Here is a 17250-nt window from a genome sequence, read left to right as displayed (position 1 = left end):
CAGTTAATATGATTATTTTATTAGGAAATCCAATATGTTGGATGTGTGACTCTATTAAAACTCTGTGAAAGGGCCACACGTTTTCAAGTTCCGGTTGAAACTATTTGGGAAGTATCAGCATGACGTGAGAACAGGAGATTAAAAAGATGCCATCTCCACCTCGAAGCAGAAGTCTACTGAACCGTCACATCAGAGAGACGCTCTCATCAGGACTGCAGCAGGACTTTGTTCAGGACGAAAGGAAAAATAATCAAGGATATGGGTAATTAAAGAATATTCCAGAGTTTATCTGTGTCTAAGATATAACCTATGATATGTTTTTATTTGCCTTTACCAACATGTTCTGCTATGTATGACCATTATGTGTAAATTGCTTCTGAGGCTTGACCACTCCCTAGCAGCAAATTATTTTAAGATTGAATTTTTAAAATTATAATTGATCAACTCTGCTGAACATAGAGACATCATGTTTAATATTTTTGGGGATAGTAAATTAAGGAAGAAGCTTTTAGTTTATCAATATGTTAACCACACATGATGAACTATTGTACTAAATACAAAATGTGCTCCATTTTCAACAAAAACATTTACACATGTTTGATTTAAAAGAGGCAGATTTGAGTTTGTCTAATTGGTCTTTAATCTCGTTTTAAAAAGTCAGCATGATACACTTCTCTGTGTGTTTAGTTCTGCTTTTCTGCTCTGTTCTTTGCGTGACAGCAACTCATTTTACATCGTTGAGTTTGATTATAAACTCCATCATTTAGTGAAATGGTTCCTCATGCGTGTTGAACATAATTTGAGTGAAACTACATATCTGATGAAACAGTATGTGTTTATCTTCCAGAGGAAATCACAGAAGAAGCTGACTATGTGAATGTACCAGAAGGCCCTGCGGATAAAAAGGCAACGCGTCCAGGTGAGCTGTGAACACAAGCAAACATGAGATCTATTCAACAGTCTTATTATTTAAATAAAATAGGGATGAAGGTTAAACATGTGAATATTAAATCAGCTCTTAATTAATTCATGTTCAGTTAGTCCAGAGGCCAATGCATGTTCCACCAATAGCAGTGTGTTTGCTGATAGCCATTATTAAATCCATCTTTTGTCCAATGGTTTTTGAAGTTTGATCATATTGAGTTAAATTCACATCAATGCACACAATGCATACTTAATAATAATAATGTCTTGTTTTTCATTACTGCACATCATTTATTACAATTCTATTTCTGTGATTTCAACCGTATTCAATGTAAATACTGCTATAGCAGTTTTACATGTAAAATATATGTATTTTAGTATTTAATAAAGAAAAATGATTTTCTATCAGTGTTTTAGTTTTAGTTGAATTTGAATGAATGTTTATGGATGTACCAAAGTCAAATTCCTCCTAAGTGTTAACCTACCTGGTAATAAACCTGGTTCTGATTCTGATAAACTTCATAAAATTAAAAACACATTACGTCTATATTTTTCAGAGGAGAACAAAAAAGGATCTGCACCAGAAGGCACCGTGGATACAAAGCCATCCCCTCCAGGTGCATGATCAATACATTTCACTATTTAATACTGTTAACATGTTTTAAAAAAACATACAGGTAAAACAGTGAGATAGTGACAAAGGTTGAAATGGTTTAGCTATTTGTGTAGGGTGTTTATAATGTATTGAAAGCTTAGCCTGTTAAATGGTTTTAGGCGTTAAGACTACTAAACTCCTGAGCTTGCACTAGTGTTTTAAGTATTTTATATGTTTTTATAAAACGGACAAGTCAAATCAAGCAATCTGATTGGTTCTTAGCCGTGATATACTGAGCGTATACCACGGGTAGAATTGTAAGTTACTTTTCACAACAAGTCAGTATCCCTCCGCGTCTGAGAAAAACAGTATACCGTTGGGCTGAAAATACTGGAACAAGAAAGCAGCGGAGAAGCAACGGGGCAGAAGCCCTCCTTTTTTGACGCAGCGGTCCAGACATAGACATCAAACGCCAAAACATATTCAGTGTGCAGTTCCTTTGGCATTAGGGCAGGGATATCTCGATACTTTTGAAGGTTTAACATAATGAATTGTGCTACTTTTAAAGCAAGCAACGATGTTTTCAAATCTGTAATCAAAGAGGTCAGCAAAAACGCTATCGACCAATCAGATTGCTTGATTTGACTTGTCAGTTTTATAAATATATTAAAATTTCTTCCGTTACGAAACAAACTTACAAAGCATAAAATGGAAACATTTAAGATTAACTTCGACCTCCGGGGGGGTCTTACTATAGTATGGAGGAGTGGATTGAGCAGTGCCGATCTCCGGAAAAAAAAGCACCTAAACTACGACATGCAGAGCTACGTGAAGAGCAGGTAGACCAACTGGAAAAGTAGCACCATTCAAAAGCTTTCTGATGCGGGTCTTGAAACAAAGCAGAGAAATTATGACCGTTAGTGGCCACAGGTGCGAAAGCTCTCACCAGAGCTACTGGAAGCCCAATCTCGGGGACCGGAGAAAGTGGAGCAATATTCTCGCCACTCCAAGCAACAGCCTCGAACAACCTCAACCTATACAAGTAACCACGTAAGCCATGCTACTGATGCTGGACAGTTTTTCAGTGGATGCACAATAAACAACAACATACACATAATGTAAATAAACAGCCAAATAATGGATCAACGCTCTCTGTCTAATATGTTCGCTTGCTGTTAGTGTTGTTGCATAGCAACCACCTTGCACTATGTTTGGTGCAGAAGGCAACGGAGGGACTATTTTATTTTCAACATCATTATTTACTAATAAAAACTATTTAAATTAGAGTGTGTATTTTTCTTTCATATTGCCACACTTGGTAACCGTTTTATAAAAGCAATAGCTCACTTCAGGCAGTGATATGCTCCTCCGCTTCGCGTCGGGCCGAACCACGCCCCTTAGCTCTGATATAATGAGCATATACCACGGCCTGTCGTGAGCTATTGCTTAAATATATTACATTTTTTAACCAACCTGCGGCCACAGTTTTTAGACTAAACTGTATCTGTGTATATGACTTTAAAACCTTTGAAACCTTTCGAAACCTTTGTTAAGGTTTTTTAACAAAATGCTTGTTTTTCAGGCCTCAGGTTTTTTCTCCCAATAGCAGTGTGTTGGCTCATACTGTTAGCCATCATGGGTCTTCGTATCTACTGTGAGTATCTTCTGTGTGAATGTCAGTTAAACAGTTTGTATTAAATGTGATCTGAAGCTCTGTAACTCTGTCTGTCGATCCAACATCTCCCCTCTCGTTTGATGCCACAATTTAGCAATAGGAAGCTGAGATTTGGCGTGAAAGTGAAGCGTGTGTGAAGGTGTTTGCTTGTTTTGCCAATCGGTCAAAAAGCCGCAGTTTTAAAATGTCATAGTTGTTCCTGTTCCGTAAGCTCCGTGACTTATCCTTCTTGATGTTCAAATTGGCTCTGTGCAAAGAAGTATTTCAGTGTTTTATATTTCAGGTACTGTAGACTACCAGAACGTCCCATAGTATAGAATATAATTTTGCACTTAACGAGGCAGTCGTTCACATGTTCATATGAACACTTGACTATTGATTCAAGAGAGATTCAAACATGTGAACCCGTTCTTCAATGTCTATTAAGAACATTTAAACAGAAGCTTCACAGCCCAACACCTTCCTCTGTCTCTGTAGTTACCTCTGAACTTTCTGAAGACAACGCCAAGCAGAGTGCAGAAATCCTGAAGCTGACATCAAGAAACCAGGAGCTGGAGACACGGGAGAATCTCACGGTCAGCTGTGACAACCTGATACAAGCATACACTGTCTCAGAAAGCAACGTGAAAGACCTGAATGCAGAAATCCTGAAGCTGACATCAAGAAACCAGGAGCTGGAGACACGGGAGAATCTCACGGTCAGCTGTGACAACCTGATACAAGCCTACACTGTCTCAGAAAGCAACGTGAAAGACCTGAATGCAGGAATCAAGATGCTGACATCACAGAAGGATGGCTTGACAACGCAAATACAAGAAATGGAGACGAACTGGAATGAGCTCAACGTCAGTCGAGCTCAGTGGAGCATCAATGAGTACTGCAAAGAGGGTGAAGGTATGTTCAGGAACCATTAACTAGGAGGAATAAGCTTGACAATATATATTATAAAACAATATACAAATGTATCACGTTACTAAATGTGACCCTGTCTTCCTGCAGTAATGTCAGAACTCTGTGTGGTGAAAACAGAGGAAAGGCATTCACTGAATCATTGCACAGAGATATAGGGCGACCGCTGTAGAAACAGATCATATTCTTAGTGCTTGCAATATGAGAACTGCCATGGCAGTATACTACCACACGAGCATATGGTAGACCCTCCAGAAAAACCTGATTCTGCGATCGCAGAATTTACCGCATAATCAGCAAAATAGCGCAGATTTTTAAAAGGCCGCATAATCCGCACATTTTTCCACACAAAGTTGAGAAGAAAAAAAAGTTAACTCGTCTTGACGTGACGTCATCAGCTCGCGCATCACAGAAGGTAAACAACACCATATAGAGTGAACGTGTGGAGCTCACACGATAGAGAAAACACCAAGATGAACAAATCTGATCCATCTCATTTACCGACGAACATTTCTACTAAAGACCGGGCAAAGCAGTAACCCGAAGTCTTTCACGAAAGTGGGGGGAAACTATTCTGCACCCCGTGCAACTGTGTGTTGGAGCATAAGAGAAAATCGAAGGTGGCGACCCACTTTGATTCATTCAAACATTCGAAAATGCTTTCTGCTGCTGCGGACAAGAAAGCCAAACAACTCACGTTCACCGAGGCATCAACCTCCAAAACCCTTTGGAGGGCTACAAGAAACGAAGTGAGTAGCCTACAAGATTGAAGCTGGTCAGATAACGAACGAGTAAATGAAAACAGAATGAGGCGGAGAAGTGTGTGTGTGTGGGGGGGGTGTGAGATTAAAATAGCCCCATTGCTTTTACAATAAATAAACATTGAATGTGTTTAATTGAATAGTAAAGGGGTTTAACGTTAGTGGCAGGTTGTGTGTGAGAGAGAATAAATAAGACAGCCCAATATTTAAAAAAAAATCTATTATTTTTTCCCGCATATTTAGCATATTTCGCAACTTCCCGCAATTTCACCGCATTAAATCACATAAAAACCCGGCATGTTTAATCGCATCATCAAGGATTTTAGCCCGCGTTTTTCTGGAGGGTCTAATATGGGTATCGTGCATTATTACACAGAGGGCAATCACAGCAGCAGCATTTGCTTTAGCTAAATGTTATAATAAAGTAAAAAACCCTCTGATTTCTCTAAACACATTTCTTTATTTCAACACCACACATTTGTTTTATTAACCTCCAAAATACAAGTAAATATTAGAAGTTTTAACTTGTGGTTAATCGTGATTAGTCGTTTTAGTGAATATCGTGATTAAAACTTTTTATCGATTGCATCACTAGTTTAAATGTCATTATATAATGTGTTTGTTTAGCATTATGGTTTACTCCTTTAATAATTTTTTAACAGTACTTTAAAGTGCCTTGTTGTTGAAATGTGCTTTATTTTTTGCCATTTAAAAAAAATATATCCCAACAAATAAATAATATTGATCACAATTACAAAGCAGTCATGTGGATAATGGGTTGGTCTCTGTTGTCTCAGTGACACAGTGTCGACAATGTGGGATGAACTGGAGATACCGTGAGCCTAGCTGCTATTCGTTCAATGATGTTGGTCCTACAGAGCGGTTAACCTGGGAAGAAGCTCGAGAACACTGCAGAGCGCTTAATGCAGATCTGGCTGCTGCTCATAATCTAACTGAAAAGGTAACACAATTATGTAATGAAAAAGTATCTATCTATCTATCTACCTACATTCCATACCTATAAATCTATCTCATAACATGTTGATTTGAGTATTGTATTTAATTACCTGATGACTGTTTCTCTATTGTCAGAACATCATCAATTATTACAGTATATCAACTGATGGAAGCTGGATTGGCCTGAGAGTTGAAAACGGGAAATGGAAGTGGGCAGATGGAAGAGATCTGACTAATAGGTAAGAGACACATTACTAAACATTTTGAATCATAACAATCGTTTAGCCTTGATCTAAACTTCCTGTTTTCCCCTCAGCTCCTGGATAGACCCACCTACTGAGGGTCACTGTGCACTCTCTGTCTTGCGCATAAAAACATGGTCATCAGTGAGCTGTGAAGAGAAACAACAATGGATCTGCCAGAAGGAAGCTCTATCTGTTTAAATGGTAAATGGACTGTACTTATATAGCGCTTTATCCAGTCTTTAAGACCCCTCAAAGCGCTTTACATACTACATGTCATTCACCCATTCACACCCATTCATACAGAGCAGTGTACCTTACTCTAGGACCTAACATTGACACACATTCACACACCGTTGGCCATGCCATCGGGAGCAACTCAGGGTTAAGTATCTTGCCCAAGGATACATCGACATGTTGACTGCATGGGCTGGGATCAAACCCACAACCTTCTGGTTGAAAGACGACCACACTCCCTCACAGCCACAGTCGCCCTATAAACACTGCAGTCATACTACAGATGCTTTTCTTTTACTGTTCAGAGATGCAGTAACCTACTTTATCATATCAGTATATAGTGATCATTTGATATAAAAGGACCAAAACTTGCTCAGTTTAGTTCGTCTGACATTGGTTTTAAATGCTGCTTCATGTTGACCAAGATCTTTGGTTTTAACATAATTAGCTCAGAGCTGTTTTCTTACACCTTTGTATTGTGATGTCATACATTTTAATATGTAGAGATGAGAGTTATGTGTGTGATTTATCTAGAAGCTAATTCATGTTTGAGTCTATGATGTTAAATACAATTGCACACAGTGTTGTAGTTATTTCCTCACAAATCAGTAACACATGCACAAAAATAAAGCATATTAAGGTCCACAAATTCACCATCAACTCGTTAATCAACATGTATATTAGCAGTATATTGGCTCTTTATTAGTCATTATAAAACACTTATTAATGCCTTATTCTACATGACCGCAGGGCCGGCCCTAGGCACTGGCGAACTAGCCGGTTGCCGAGGGCGCCAGGTCTGGAGGGGCGCTGCGCTGGGAGAAAAAAAAATGATATTAAAAAAAAAACATTTTTTATTTGTATTCTGCCTAATTTTCTGCCCTTGATGCAATACATTTACATTAATAATTGAATAAAGTAAACACCCCATTTGCATTTGCCCTGTACGATGTGCGCTGTAAGTGATGAAATTGGGGGATGTTGACTTATCTGGCGCCCGCAGCTCAAAGCCAAAGTGCGAGCGAGCCTTCGAGCGAGCAAGAAAGAGAGAGGGCGCGCATCGGTACCGCGGATTGTTGTTGGATTGAGGCTGATAACTACAGTTCAGTGAGGTATAAAGGACTCTGAGTGTTTAGATAGCTCACTTTAGTCTAAGTTATTTCAGTGGGTCTCAAACTGTTTGGTCACAATTTATGTAAACAAATATTTCCAAGGCACTCCTTTATAATTATTAGGATAAATAAAAACAGTAAACCAAAAATATTGTTTAAAACTGGAAAGATACAAAAATATGCATGAATAAATAAATGTTAACTAGGTAAAATAAGATACATTACATTTATTTTGTTATTGGCTGTGGTAGGTTATTGGTTATGTTCACATACTTATTTGATTTTTAAAATGTAAACCGATCTTTTTCATATGTGTGTTTTAGAGTTTCACCCCCTAGATCTAGTCTCTAGTAATTCTGCTCAAAGTGCACCAGATTGAAGCATTTTACTTTAAAATGCAAAAACAAATCTTTCCGGAGGGCATACCCCCGGACCCCCTTAGAGGATGTGACGTCCACCCGCCAATTAAAACATGTTCATACAATAATGAATACATTTGAAACCTTCTTTATGTATATAACCAACATGTCAATATGTTTCAGTTTTTGTAGTGTATGGTCTTTTGTAGAGATTTTTCATTTATTCTTTATAAATTCTATTGTGTATTGCTTGGAGGGGTGGGGGGGGGGGGCACCGAATCATAATCTCGCCTAGGGCACCAAAATGTCTAGGGCCGGCCCTGTGTGTTACTGATTTGTGAGGAAATAACTACAACACTTTGTGACAGCAATTGTATTTAACATCATAGACTCAAACATGAATTAGCTTCTAGATAAATCACACACATAACTCTCATCTCTACATATTAAAATGTTTGACATCACAATACAAAGGCGTAAGAAAACAGCTCTGAGCTAATTAAGTTAAAACCAAAGATCTTGGCCAACATGAAGCAGCATTTAAAAAAATGTGAGACGAACTAAACTGAGCAAGTTTTGGTCAATTTATACCAAATGATCATGTTATGGCATAATCCTTATTACAGCGTGTTTCTCGCTTATTGATTAAGGTAACACAGGTCAGAGAGGCTCCATTGCCTCTTCCGCAATTATCAGCAGATGTACCCATTTATGTAAATTGGCAAAGGTCAGAGGGAGTCCAAGGGAGGTCTTCCTCAGACATAATACAGTTAAAGTAAAAGACAAAAACAACAATGTGTGGCAGCACATTTATTCACTGGTGACAACAGAGTTAAACAAGACATTGCTCATAGATCAAAATACAGATAGATACAAATCATCCATAAACTGTGCATCATCAGAATAGCATCAGGGACAGTTTCATCCCACTGGCCAGAAGACTATTAAACACCTGAGCTTGCACTATTTCTATTTGTATTGTTTTTTATATGTATTTCTTATGTCTTGTTAATTGCACTGTTAAGGAACCTGAGATCACATTTTGTTTATACATGACATAATTACACCGTAGTTTCTAAATGTCAGGACAATAAACCTTTGAATCTTGAAAAATAGTCATTTAACAGACTCTGGAACATTGTATTGAGAACAAGTGATGCAGCGCCCTCTGCTGGCCGGTAGAAGCAATACAATCAAATGGTCCAGAGTCTTTGCAATAATCTGCAGAGTTTAAGCGTTGCATCTCTAAAACAACAGAATAACATTATTCACACAAAACAGTATAACTATTTTAACCATCCATATCTAATAAAAACACCATAACAATGTTAAAGAAATACATATTTGCATTCATTTAGCAAGCTCCATAGAAATTAAGTCAAACTACATCGATTTTAAAAGAATCCACATTATGAGTTAACTTTTGTGTTTTATTGTTTGTATCCAGTTTGTGAAACGTTTCTGGAATTACTTTTTTTTATCCTTTTTTTGTTTTATATTTTTGTTTGGAATTTGTTTTTATTCACAAGTAATTTTTACTTGTTAAACAAAAGAGTTTCCAGAAACCTTCTTAGACCCCATTGACAGGGGAACGAAACCGGTTCTATCTGCATAGTTTCTCTTGTCTTGCGTTGCGTATAGCCCTTTCATTTACACGAGGCCGTAACAAAACGATAGAACGGACCCCGCAAACGATAACGGGTCCCAAGGTGGATAGATCTGCAAACGGAACGCTCTGGGGGGCCAAACCATAGATATATATAAACACTTGATGACTCACCTGCGCTGCTGGCCAATGGAGACCGACGTTGCCACATGGCGGCCATCTTGCCACAGGCAGCTCGCTTATTCATAACATTATGTCTATGGTGCACTATTGAAATAACCGTAGATTGCTCAATTTTAAACCAATTTTCAAACGGTTTGGTTTTTTATAAACATCAAAGATGTAGTTATGATACTGCATACTTATAATTATAATCATGAACTTTTTTTTACAACATGTGTTGTTGTCTCCTGTGTCATAGCCATGCTAATAATGTTTATAATAAACCAAACCGTTTGTAAATCAGTCAAGATTTCAGCGAGTTAATAGTATTTCTGTGCAGATCCCTCACTTCACAACAGCTGTAGCAGTAGTTGTTGACTGTGGCAAGATGGCCGCCGGTGAGCTACGCTGGCGACCCCCCCTTCAGCCATCTAGTGTTTATATATATCTATGGGTCAAACGGCTCCGTCTGTATGCCTCTAGTCCAGGGGTCGGCAACAGGCAGACCGCGGTCCGGATCCGGACCCAGACGCTGACCTATACAGACCCGGACCTGTAATCAATACATTAATTGGGGATTTCAATTTTGACGGGGCGATTCTATTTTAACTACTGCCGACAGGGGGCGAAAGAGACGAGTGAGCGATACAGGGAGAGAAACACAGAAGAAGAGACGAGAGAGCGGCAGAGAGAAGCGGAGAGGAAAGTGAGTGAAGAGAATAATTAGCAATACAGGGAGAGAAGACGGAGAGGAGAGTGAACAGACGTGTTAGCGGCAGACAGGGAGAGACAAAAAATGACACATGGCGCTCTCCAAGAAGAGGAAAGTGGACAGTGAGAACAGAGCTTTTAACCCTGAGTGGACTCATTCATGTTCATCCTGCCCACTGGGAGCACAGAGCCAGTGTGTCTCATTTGTTCAGAGACCGTGGTGCTCATTCAAAGTGAAACGCCTCTATGAGATAAAACACAAAGTGTTTGACCAAACATTCCCTCTCAAGTCAGAACTGAGGTCACAAGAAATAAGCAGTCTCAGAGCCCGATATGATCAGTCCACCAGGATCAAAATCAAAAGTAAACATCGTTCCAAGGCAGGCTAACCGAGGCTAACCAATGAGCTAACCCAGGCTAACCAATGAGCTAACCGAGGCTAACCAATGAGCTAATCCAGGCTAACCAATGAGCGCCTGCAGGTGTATGAGAATGGACCTGGCACCATTTCATTGGCAGTCAGTTGTTGATTACATGCAGACGTTGATAAAGGTGCAGGCTACTTCGAAATATACCGTATATCACATATTCATAGCAACTTAGACATTTTGATGTTCCGGACCTTTACATGGGGAGATTTTCTCTAACTGGACCTCGTTGAATTTTTCTTGAATGCCCCTGCTCTAGTCTATACGAACATTCGCCTCTACCGGAGAGATATACCAGCCCGTTCACACAGCGGCGTTGGAAGCTTCTGCTCATTCACTTTGAATGGGGTGACGTCACTTTTCGCCGTTCTGCATTGTGGGAAGCAGAGCGGAGCTTTCCTGGCGTTTCAAGCTGCAAAAGTTGAGCAATGTTCAACTTTTGAAGCCTCGGCAGAAGCGTCAGCCAATCAAATCCCGTTTATGCAAATCTGCCAGTACAAGCGCTAGCCAATCAAACCACGTGTATGCGTGACATACCGCACTTCATTTCCTTATTCCAAAGTAATGGAGGAGAAATTAGTTATTGCGGTAGCATATCACCCGGTTCTTTACGACCAGTCCCTATTTAATTACCGGGATACAAACCGGAGGAACCAGGCATGGAGGGAGGTGGCAGAGACAGTGGGTGAAACTGGTAGGTTTTAGCCTGTTTGGGGAGTTTATATCCAGTTTACTTCGTTTTAACATTGAATGGACAGCTAGCAAGCATTGAAGAACCAGGCTTTTTTGCTTTGTATGTCGGGGGCGGGAGATTCATGTGATTGGTTGTTGGTCGCGTTGCTCGCATAAACTCCCCCAAGCTTCAGACATGCCCACCTCCAAGCTTTTCCCAAAGCCGCTGTGTGGACGGGCCATACAGTAGGAGAACACGCCGTCCACCGCGGAGAATAAACAGAAGGGCAACCATGGCAACCATGCTCCGGGGTCTTCTTCGCTGCTTTTGGTGTATTTTGTGACGGCAGCAGCGCCACTTACAGGCCTGGCATATGTATTACAGCGTTTCCAGCGGGTCGAGCGGTCTCGTGTGAACGGACACGTTAAATTAATTGAATGCGTGTGAACCGATGTGAACGAAAGACTGTTTTGAAAGCGCATACGGTGCGTAAACGCAAACGTTCCCGTGTAAATGGGGTCTTAGTATGACTGCCCTGTTTAAACAGATAGAGCCTTCTTCTGGCAGATCCATTGTCGTTTTAAATTACAGCTCACGGATGACCATGTGTCTTTGTCCTTTTTAAACACTGCACAGTGACCGTCAGCAGGAGGATCTATCCAGGAGCTGAGGAGAGAACATGATGTTTAGATAAAGGCTGATCGATTTTATTATCCAAAGTGTTTAAACGTGTCTCTTACCTATCAGTCAGATTACTTCCATCCACCCACTCCCATTTCTTATTTACAACTCTCAGACCAATCCAGTATCCGTTATATCCAATGCTTTTTACATTGATTGCTTCCTGGAAGACAGAGAGAGAGTTATCAGGTATTTAAACATGAAACTGTAATAAACATAAAGACCCAAAGTGTGTTCAAACCTACACAAAACACAATTACTTTCATAATCGCATCATATTAATGGGTTTACCTTTTCCTCTGAATCATGTGCAACAGCCAAATATGAATTATTTCCACTGCAGTCTTTTTGAGCTTCTTCCCAGGTTTTCCATCGAAGACTAGGAAGGTAATTATACTGACAGCAGCTGGGAGCAGTGAGTTTCCAGCCCTTCTGACAAGCTTCACACTTTTTATCTGAAACAACAGAGTCCAAGCAATCAACAACATGCCTGCAGTATGAAAACATTGTAATTGTGACCTAATATATAAGATCTGAACATACCAATGTTTCCTAAGCAGTAGGAATCGATGCTCCACTGAGCTCGACTGACGTTGAGATCATTCCAGTTTGTTGTCAGGTTTTGTATTTGCTGTGTCAAGTTGTTCTTCTGGGTCTCCAGCTCCAGGATTCGTGTTTTCAGCTCCTGGACTTCTGCAGACAGGTCTTTCACGTTGCTTTCTGAGAAAGTATAGACTTGTGTCAGGTTGCCCAACTGGTCCTTCAGATTCTTGTTGTGCCTCGTCAAATTTTCATTTTCTAAGCTGAGTTTTGTGTTGATTGCCCGTAGAGTTGAGTTTTCTTTTAACTGGTTTGAATCACTCTCATGAATTAATGTAACTGCAAAATGAGAAAGTAGCTTCTTTTATAATCAAGGTTATATTGCAATTTAGATTTTTGTCTATTTGCCTCTTTTGGAAGCTTCTTCCTGTCAGTCTCACTTTAGGTTTTCCGGTCTTTAGACTCAAACTAAAAATGTCTCAGTCCGTCTCAAAGTGTTCTGACTTCTCCAATTCTCAGACCCATTTATATTTCACATTGCCTGAAACTGCTTGTCACTTGGTTTGAGGTCAACATTACTAAGAGAGGAGTGAAATGGGGAAGTCTTCAAGCCACACATTTTGTGAAATAGCAAGCGCTGGTAGGTAGAGAGTGGGATAAACTCAGAACTTCACAGAGGCTCAGTAACATGAAAGACACATGACATTTGTTAATAGATTGAGATTATATAGACATTCATCGTTGTTTGGGTCTGATAATATGATTTGTTAAGAATAAGAGAAATATAGAATATGTCTTGACTCATCTTTTAATTATTTGTATGCATACTTGTCTGTATTTCCCACTAATGGTGCCTGCAGGTATGTACAGTATAGGAAAGTCTCAAACTAATTCATGTATTCATCCACATGAACGGCTTCTTGATTGATAATCTTGCTTTATTTGGGAAAACAAGCACAATACATTAATGGATGCTACCTCCATGTTGGCCTACAGAAATGCGTCATCATTGCACCACTCTGTTAGAGGAAGACGCTCATAATAATACTTTCTACACCGTCATACTGTGGCATGTACATGACTGATATCAAATGGTGTAAACAGATAAAACAGCTGCTACTATTCTTTACGGTTTGTCTCATGTCTAAGTCTGAGATAATGCACTTCCTGTTTTGTGTACTTACGGTAGACGCGGACTCCAATGAGGCCACCCAGCAGAATGACACAGAGAATCCCCAAACAAGGGGCCAAGTGCTGAAAGCGCAGATGTCCTGCTGAGTCTAAACAACACAAATGAATCACATTAACTTTCCAAATGAAGATTGGTACCTTTCAAAGTGTCAGTCTCTTTAGTACAGATATTGTGTCACTTTTCAACTAGGACAGTATACAGTATGGTAAATGCAGATGGGCTTTTTTTTTTATGAGAGTAAAAGGTAAAAGACAGGAAAGGATACCAAGTTGATTTGACTAACTCAGATGCTTGAACCTTATTAGTCAGTCAAACTTTGGAATACAGTTCAGAACAAAGGAGTACATTTGGTCCCCTATCACTTACATTGTGAGAAATGGCCTAAATAAACAAAAGGAGTGATATGGACAGCAAAGATTGTTCAAATATTTAAACAGGCACCTGACTGTTGTTAAAGGGCCGGCTTAAAGAGTTGTGAACCCATTGTGTTTTGAGAAACTGCTTTATGTACTTTGCTAAAAGAGTTCCAGTGAGAGTTACCGTAGGTCTTGAGTATTAGTCACTCTAACATTATTGCAGTACAACACAAAAGTTCAATCTCAAAATAACCGTTCACAAGAGATTTCCTAAAAACGAACCTCATATCTAGTCTGATTCATTCACAGTCCGGTGCCTTGCTCAAGGGCACCACGGCAGGGCCCAGGAGGTGGACTGGGACCTCTCCAAGTAGCAGTCCACACTCCATATTTAGGTCTGGTCGGGGACTTGAACCGGCGACTCTACGGCTCCCAGTCCAAGTACTGACTGAGCCACTGCCGGACATATATCTTACTCCACTGCAGTTATAGTAAGTTCAAAATTCAGATGCATTATTATTTTAAATACATAATGTGTTGTTATAAATATGAACAGATGGACGATCTGAAAAACTAGATAAGAAAGAAACTTAATTGGCATCTGTACACATTTAAGTTTATTTAATTTAATTAGAACCGTTTTTTGGGTGTTTTTTCTTTAATTTCTAACTTTTCTGTGTCGTGTACATTGATTACTTTAAGAACAGTTTGCTTTTTATACTTACTTACTTTTACTCAAGTAATATTTTCAAAGCTGTACTTCTACTTGTAAAGGATAATGTTACCGCATGGTAACAGTACTTTTACTAAAGGACCAGAATACAAAGGTCTTGGTTTGGCTTAAAATAAGTACTTTTTTGTAACTTAAAACAAATCAACAATTATTTGACATCAAGACTTGTGCATACTATGATTATAGCCTTAACTTTGATTTGTCAAAAACAAACGGAAGAAAAGATAATGCAGCTTTCCACCATCATTTTGTCATTAGACCAGAATGCCCGTCTGCAAGACGTTGACATTTGTCACACTGCACACTCCCAACTTTGTAGAGCTTTGTTAGAGTGCTGGTTACTGACAAAGCACCTACAGATATAAACTTTAGAACAGTTCTTGTGAACTTGTTCCCTTTTAATAGTTATAATGGTAAAGTAGTGGTAGTAGTGGTATCACTTCCAGTTTCAGTAACACCTGAATGCATTTTTTAATACAACTTACCCTCGTTCTATTTCTTTGGTTTCTTTGTGAACGAATGAGAAGGACTTTTAAAGGCTGCTTTAATTGTTTGATATTGCAGAACAATTGCCTTAGAATTATGCAAAGATTCATGTTTTTTCCTCAGAGTGCATTAAAATGGGCAGCTTCAAAATGATGAGATTGTCTTTCAGGTATTGTGTCATGCCGTTTATAAAGGGAAACGACATGATACGGGAAACTCTCAACAGATAACTCGCAATTTCCTCACTGGTTTTAAATAGATGTGTTCGTGATGATATATCTCCAGTGTGAGTCGCTAAATTAAAATACCCAACAAATGAGCATCAGTTTTAATCTTTTTATCACCTCGAGCGATAGAACTATTAACAAAGCAATTATATACTAATAAAGGTCTGGCTTATCTAAAGCCAGTTGAGTAGCACTTGAAATGTTTGGCTCTATGAAACCTGATGTACTTATATGATTCTGTTTTCTTCAAGGTTGTATCTTCTTGGTCGAACGCACTTATTGTAAGTCCCTTTGGATAAAAGAGTCAGCTAAATGTAATGTAATGTAAAGTTAAAGAAATATGAATTGAAGTTAAACTGAAATAGGATGAGGTGTTCAAAGGGTTCAAACTACTCTAGATTTAAAAGTGTTTTTTCAACGTAGAATACATAAATAAAGAGCTTCTTTCTACCAAAGATGTGCATTGATGAACCCAGAAAACTCATATTATTAAAACCTAGATGCACGATTATACGTTTTCTTGGTTCATTAAAAGTTTACACTCAACATTGTGATCTTGAAAAATATCAATGCAAAAATGCTGGGTTAGTTAAAAATATATTCTTCACCCACACTAAGTAAATAAAAAACAGCCTTTTAACAATTTCTCTAACAAGAAAAGGTAAATTATTTGCAGATTTTTCATGTTTCTGGTTTCACAGTTAAATTACAGGTCATTAAAAACAGCAACTTTCTTTGGATTGAAGTACTCAACATTGCATTGATCACATTAACAAAGAGGCTCTGTTTCAAATTCATCAGCAGGAAGTGAAAGTTGTTAAATAAATAAACTTACCCGCAGGTGGATGATTGTTGCCGGCTTTGAACACACCCGAAGCGTAGTTCACCTCCTCCTCTCCCTCCGCCATCACTACAGCCGCTCTGTTGAGCGCTCTCTGACTCGTAGACGGAGAAGTCTCTGGACATCGAACTAGGAGAACTGGTTGTTTCCTCTCTTCTGTTGAAGTCTATCTCTCAGCCTTCAAACTAACCACTTCTGCTTTTGGTCAAGAAGTTCATTTGCATCGCTTCACGTGACTGAACATGGACTGTAGAAATAAATGGGGTGTTCTTGTTTTTTGTCAATGTAACTCTTTTGGAAGATGTTTCTTGTCCGTCTCTCTTCAGGTTTCAAGAAATCCTCCAAAAAAAGACTCGAGCCAAAAATGTCATTTTCATTGAGTTTTCCAATTCTCCGAACCTAGACCTTTAGTTCCTACTGAGCACGTCGCCTAAATCCGCATTTCACTGTAGTGTTAGGTCAACTTTACTTAGAAAATGAGTGACATGGGGAAGTTTAGGGTTTCAGCAGTCAGATTGGTATTTCAGTAAAGATAGAGGTAACTACGGTTACAGACAGAGGAAGGTGTTGGGCTGTGTGTGTCTTTCAGTGGTTACATGGTTAAAATAGACACTTGAGAACGGGTTCTCATGTTTGAAGCAATACACATTTTTAAAAAAAAGAGTGACATGGGGAAGTTTATGTTATGAACTCAGACACTTAGGAGATAGGACCCAATTGCACGACCCGGGAGACAGAGGTAAAGTATTTGTAAGATACTTTATTTTTTGAAGAACAGCAAAAAATGGTCTCTACAAAAATGGAGAACAAAATGAAAACGCTCACGCAGTGAGGATCAAAACT

General features: G+C 39.0%; 3 protein-coding genes across 4 annotated transcripts in view; 1 reads left to right on the top strand and 2 right to left on the bottom strand.

Moving 5' to 3' along the window:
* LOC307012812 (uncharacterized protein) overlaps positions 1 to 17250 on the bottom strand; it is a 197646-nt gene that overhangs the window by 68168 nt on the left and 112228 nt on the right. The gene's annotated exons all lie outside the window — the stretch shown is intronic.
* On the top strand, positions 3052 to 6256 carry LOC307012856 (uncharacterized protein). The gene is made up of 4 exons (XM_079640055.1): positions 3052 to 3173; positions 3672 to 4088; positions 5662 to 5825; positions 6138 to 6256. Exons 1-4 carry the CDS (start codon positions 3155 to 3157, stop codon positions 6159 to 6161), a joined length of 624 nt encoding a protein of 207 aa, XP_079496181.1. The 5' UTR covers positions 3052 to 3154; the 3' UTR covers positions 6162 to 6256.
* On the bottom strand, positions 8569 to 16779 carry LOC307012845 (C-type lectin lectoxin-Phi1-like). 2 transcript variants are annotated; one of them, XM_079640042.1, is made up of 6 exons: positions 16402 to 16774; positions 13757 to 13852; positions 12576 to 12752; positions 12324 to 12487; positions 12092 to 12195; positions 8569 to 12017 (listed from the first exon to the last, which is right to left on the bottom strand). In XM_079640042.1, exons 1-6 carry the CDS (start codon positions 16472 to 16474, stop codon positions 11891 to 11893), a joined length of 741 nt encoding a protein of 246 aa, XP_079496168.1. In that variant the 5' UTR covers positions 16475 to 16774; the 3' UTR covers positions 8569 to 11890. The 2 variants fall into 2 exon arrangements, with proteins under 2 accessions (XP_079496168.1, XP_079496169.1); XM_079640043.1 differs by lacking the exon at positions 13757 to 13852 and having other exon boundaries at positions 16402 to 16779.

The sequence above is a fragment of the Notothenia rossii genome, assembly GCF_949606895.1.
Source record: "Notothenia rossii genome assembly, chromosome: 7".
Lineage (NCBI taxonomy): Eukaryota > Metazoa > Chordata > Actinopteri > Perciformes > Nototheniidae > Notothenia > Notothenia rossii.
Note: the sequence above shows the minus strand (reverse complement) of the source record. Positions and strands in the feature narration are given on the sequence as shown.